At 39.9% G+C, this 6,000-nt stretch overlaps 1 protein-coding gene across 1 annotated transcript in view; it reads left to right on the top strand.

Moving 5' to 3' along the window:
* The first annotated feature begins 5,047 nt into the window (after positions 1-5,047).
* Positions 5,048-6,000, top strand: part of LOC146629480 (tyrosine-protein kinase transmembrane receptor ROR2-like) — a 37,498-nt gene continuing 36,545 nt past the window's right edge. The window contains exon 1 of the mRNA XM_085358628.1: positions 5,048-5,283. Coding sequence (XP_085214754.1) covers positions 5,220-5,283 — 64 coding nt within the window. The 5' untranslated portion in view covers positions 5,048-5,219. The remainder of the gene's footprint in view (positions 5,284-6,000) is intronic.

The raw sequence follows: 6,000 nt of genomic DNA, 5'->3' as shown, positions 1-6,000 counted from the left end.
GAACTTTTAGAACAACCTGATAATAACGAATTACAATAATTCACCCTAGAAGTAATAAAATCGTTTTTATTAGCATCAGCATATTTATTTTTAATTCTGAGACGGGATGTTTCTAGAGATATTTGGTTCATGTGTTTGTTTATCCACCTTGAGGAATCACCAGTAAAACACTTCCTCTTTTTATTATTATTTATTAAAGCAAGTTTGAATAATTAAATTGCGAGGATGAATGATTTTCCAGGGAACACCTGAGAGGACGAGAGCAAAGGTAGGTATGAAAACTATGAATAAACACGAGACACATGAAGCCATGAACTAACTTAGGTTAGCAGACAGTCTAGCAAAGGCTGGTGGAGAACACTGGTCTTAAATACAGCTCAAATTCAGTTCCAGGTGGTTATACTTGGGCGAGCGATGACTGCTCCGCCCCGAAAAGGAGAGCAGACAGTGTGGAAAAATACTGTGACTCACCAGACCATGACAGAAATCAGCTGCAAGTGCAAGTAAAACCAATAAGGGCGATTGACAGGAACAAACAATTCCAAGGAAGTGAACCACTGGAAACTGATTCTCTACAAGAACCAGTACTCTGTTCCCATCCCTAGCTATCTGTACTTTACCTCAACATTTATTGTTCTAACAACTTTTTACTTTTACTCCCTACAATTTAACAAAAATATCTGTATTTTCTTTTCCTTAAATTTTCAAAACAGGCTTGTTACTTTTGATTTGAGACATTTAAAAGGCATTATTATTATTTAACATGACTGCAGACCTTAGAACATCAGACTGAATTGAGCCTAAAGAGAAGAGAAAAAAAATCATATATTTAATGTATACCCAGATAGCAAAATGACTCCAGCATTTAGTTTGTTCCAAAAAAGAGGAACATAAAGGAAGTAACATGGCAGGTAATATCAAATGCAATGTTTCTGTCTGCTCAACAAATATCAGCAAATATCATATTGTGTGAAGTTTGTTGCACAGTGTATCTACTAGAGACAACACACACACTAATATATAACAAACTGTTTGTTATTGAACGGTTGCATGAAAATACTCTGCAGTTTAATGCAGTATAAACAGGTTAGCTTTCTGTTTTGTGATGTAACTGCAATTTAAAGTAAAGAACAGTGTGTTATACTAGTGTACTATGGATGCGGTGTTTCTGGGTTATATAATGGATAGCAGAGATTCATTTGAATTTAAGCTGATGATGCGTAGATTCAGTCACTGAAATAGGCATAACCTGGTGATGGAGGACAGCTATGTGGTTCGGCCTCCCCCTGACACCACACCCTTAACCCGCTGCTCCACCCCTTCCCTGCAGCTGAGCCACAAAGCACAGCCCGCCACACTTTCATTGTATTTATATAGCACAAGGTTGAGTTAGCTTTTCGCAAAAATTGCTGGTAGAAACATCCTTAAAAGAACTATTTTTTACTTTCTTACTTTACTTTCTTACTTAGAGTAAATTTCAGAGCCTGGTGTTTGAATTTTTACTTAACTAAAGTAATTGAATCAACTTTTACCAGAGGATTTTTTTGACAAAAGTATCTGTACCTCTACTTAAATACGGAATGTCTGTCAATGTTTTGCCACCTCTGCTGCTTTAAGGCGTGAGTTTGTGAGTTATACCAGGGAGTAAAGTACTCCTGTGAAGTGAACACTTCAAGTGGCTATTCAGAGCCCAATACCAGTAAATAACTCTCAATAAAAACCTCATTTCAAAAACCATTTTTGAATTCCAAATAAAAAAAAAACAGGTGTTCAAAATTGTTTTTCCAAACACAATTTTAAAAAGAGAAATATAGTAAATTTTTTCAAAAATCAAAGATTTATTTCTGACATTTAAAATTCTACTCTCTTTTCCTTTTCCAGTTAGCTCATGGATTAGCTATTATATTAGCTGTTGGATTAACTATCTGATATCATGCATGATATCAATTCCTTCATACTCCAGGGACTGCCTGCATATTCCTGCCATAATCCTGAGGTGGCTGTAGTTCACCAACTAACCAAAAGGTTGGTGATTTCATCCCCGTGTGCTCCAGTCTGCATGCCAAAAATCCTTGGGCCAGATACTAATCCCAAGTCTCTCTGATGCATCCATCAGAGTATGAATGCATGTGAATGTTAGATAGAAAGCACTTAGACAAAGCATAGAAAAAACTGCTTGTGTGAATGGGTGTGAATGGGTGAGTGAGGCAAGTTGTGTAAAGCGCTTTAAGTTCTCAGATAGAGTAGAAAAGCTTTACATAAGAACTAGTCCATTTACCATTTACTACATGGGGGGGGGATGCATCCCCAGATCATCATTGACCTACATCCAACGTGGTGACGCTGAACAATATGAGAACAGCAGCCTGACCAAGGCTTGTGACAGAGCAATACTGGAAAAGCATATGACAGAAGGATGCAATCCATAACATTAATGTTCAGTGGCTTGCAGATCTTAGAGCAGATCATAACAGCAACCTCTCTGAACAATGCCAGACATCCAAGAAAGGGTCTGAAGCATGAAGAGTTGGTCAGCACTAAGCCCTGATATGATTCACACCTATCTAAAGAAGCTAACCATGGAGTGCAGTTAGTTACATACCAGCCAATAACCTGACTCAGTAGGAGCTCTTTCAGACATCATAGCGGCTAAGATGAATAGGCATATGACTCAACACATGAGCGGGGCACAAAAAGGAATTAACAGAAAAAACAGAGGGGCAAAACATTTCTTGGATTGCTTACAAGAAAGTCTGTGACTCACACATGAACTCTGGAGTGCCTAGAACTGTATAAGATCAACAAGCCCTTAAGAGCCTTCATCAGGAAATCAGTGGGGATGTGGTGAAAAACACTAGTTAGCACAATAGCACAAGTGTTAGATTTACCCAGGAGATGCTCAGTCCCCACTGCTGTTCTGCATAGGCCTGAGCGTAAGTGACATCCCTGACAAGACTGGCTACAGATACTGACTACTGGCACAATCATCAGCCACTTCCTCTACATCAGGGGTCTCAAACTTGAGGCCCAGGGGCCACTTGCACTACCACGTCACCCCTGCTTGAAAAATTGGGGTGTTCTAAATTGTTTGGCTGGTAAAGTATATGTGGACCTCAATTAACATATTCGGTGATGCACACCACTGAGCATTTGATGGAAGCCAAAGTTGCTCTTCTGCATTCGGGGGGGGGGGGAATACAGAACGAGGTTACATGTTAATTCACTGATGATGTGCTCAACATGATAGCCTGTGCACAACTTTTACAAGTGTGACACATGCCTTATTTTGCTCACACACTGAATTTGTTTGTGAAAAAATCCATTTAAGAAACCCTTGAACTGATATATTGCATCTAGTACCACTGCTAAGCAGAAGCTATTAGACATTCAGGAGCAAATGGGAAAACCTGTGATGAAACTCCTACAGGAAGTTGAGACTAGATGGAACAGCACATTAAATAGGTTTCAGCGCCTGTGAACGAGCTGCAGCAGCCTTGTCCTCCCTGAAAACAAACTTTGACTCCTTTCAACAGTGCTGACCTAGAAACAGTCAACTTCTCAAGCGCAAACAAGTGCTTGTGTACCATCAAAATCAGCCACTACAGTACAAGAGGCAAGTGAACATCATCAAGAGAGGCTGTGGGGCGTTTTTGACCGCAGGGTAGATGAAACCAACCAAAAACAGAGTCTTACTGCTGATGCTTCTGTTGAGGTTCAGCGCTATCCCTCAGCCTCATATCTACCAAGAGGAGATAACCCTCTAGATTACTGAACCCAGCATGCCACCATATTCTCTCATCTATTCCACCTGGTCAAGACATAGCTTTCTACTCCAGCCACATCAGTCCCCTGTGAAAGAATATTCTCCAAAACAGGAGAGAGCAAGACATGAAACCTTCTCAGTTTGAGTACTGTTGAACAGTTGTCTTTCTTAATAAAAATACTCAAATGTATAGAAGAGCCCCATACAAATACTGACTGGTTCAAATAAAATATCCATCCATAGAAATAATACTACAAACCAACACAAAGGTTAGAGACAAAAAGACACAAGACACACAAAAACATTACAGTTTATTGAGTGCAATGTTTTTTAATCACATTTATTTGGTCACCATATGTAATAAGTGATGTGTTTAAAATGTTTCAAAATAATGTTCTATCTCTGCCATCACTACTGAGATGTGTGGAATCAATACAGATGCATGGAGTTCACAACATGAGGGAGGACATAACAAAAAACAAAGGGAACGTGAGACCATACATACAAGTATGGGATAACAAGTGGTCAGGAAGCCAGTGGAAAAACAGCTGGTAACAGTTAAGAAAGACAAAACCGAGGAACCAAAGCTAAACATGAAACACATGAGACGAAAATAACAAAAAATGTGATTGAGACTTCACAAGGCAAAGGGGAGGCAGGATGACACAAGGAAATAAACAGAACCTGACAACTGAAACAAAGAAAATCCACAAATATGAATATTAGAAATGACAAGAACAAAGAACAGAAGTGAGACCTAATGACCTAAAGGAGAAGTCAGGAACTACAGTGACAATAACTGTGACTTGACCAAGAAACTACTACGAATAACTCAGATGCCAAACTATAAAATAGAGTTAAAATAATGCAAAATGATAGAACCATGAAATACTTACCAGATTTTTTTTTAACCTGTTCTGTCCAGCAGTTGTAACAAGCAAAGGTGTGGTCTGAACGCTACGCTGTCTAATATATTTGCTTTCCCAAAATGAGCTCTGCAGACTCTAGATTCCTCGTGTTAATGTTTTTATTTGTAAATAGGCTATTAACAGGATAAGGTTTGTAGATCTGGCAGTCTGGTTGTTAGGATTCTTGGGTTCTGTCTCTAGATGGTGCACTCTTCCTAAAACGTGGTTTGCCATATTGCACTTCATGCGCGCGTCACTGCTCGCATTTCAACGCGAGGACAGAGGCCAACGCAGGACTAGCAGCTCAGAGGCAGCCGCTCAGCCCGTCTCTCTTGTGGACTGTAAATGGGATGAACGACCGCCTGATTCCCTCTCCGAACCAGCATCTGTCCTCCACCTTCGTGTCTGACGATTTGGAAAGTAAGCTTTCTCTCCACCTACGACTGTGGACAGAAAACGAGAAGTCAAAAGAAGAGCATCGGCTCAAACAGTGGGAAAAATAAAGTTATCAGTCTTGTTGTAAAGTTTCCTTAGTGAAAACGTACGCCATGGTCACCTTCCTAAGGAGTTTGCTCTGGATACTTGTGTTGTCGCCCAGTCTGAAATGTGAAGGTGAGTTTCTTTCAGACTCCAAAAGAATTTGGATTAAGGTGAGAAGTGATGGGCTACACAACATAAAGACCGGCCAGTCGGTAAAGATTTTGTCCTACACATTTAGGCTCTGGCTTGAAAAACAGTTTGTGATGTTTCCACGTTGTTTCCACTCCTCCACACACAATAGATTTTGTTGACCGCTTTTGCAGTCCGAGTTAAGAGATCTGTTTAGAAATGGAGTTTCCGTTGTTTAAAGAGAATATCAATATTTTCGCAGAGAGCACGGATGGCTTACTACCGCTTAAATTTCCTACTTTACCCAAACTTGGACACACACAGTAAATATAACGAAGATTCTTCTCTAAATCTCTTTATACATTCTCTCCTTTAATCCTTTTGAACTTTGCCCTTTATGCTGGTTGAATTTTGTAGTTGTGTATTTGTATTTTTTAAGTATACACGTTTCACGATTTTAAATGGAAAGTGTGTGTGTGTGTGTGTGTGTGTGTGTGTGTTGGATTGGTGGAGGGGGGGGGGTCTCCCGTAAGTATCTGTGACCACTTAAGCACTCTTTGTCCTCTTTCAGCTTGTTGACGTGTGTTCGTGCAGCTCCTAGTCTTCGTAAAAAGGGGTGCTTGTGTTGGACTCAAAGGACCACTATGTAGTTGTCATGTTAATTGAACGCATAGCTCGAGGTGATCTCACGTCTTTGTCAGTCATGCTAATTAATTTACT

Source organism: Diplotaxodon limnothrissa, linkage group LG7, assembly GCF_057381915.1.
Source record: "Diplotaxodon limnothrissa isolate DT_005_m linkage group LG7, D_limnothrissa_male_GT1.1, whole genome shotgun sequence".
NCBI classification, from domain to species: Eukaryota; Metazoa; Chordata; class Actinopteri; order Cichliformes; family Cichlidae; genus Diplotaxodon; species Diplotaxodon limnothrissa.
Note: the sequence above shows the minus strand (reverse complement) of the source record. Positions and strands in the feature narration are given on the sequence as shown.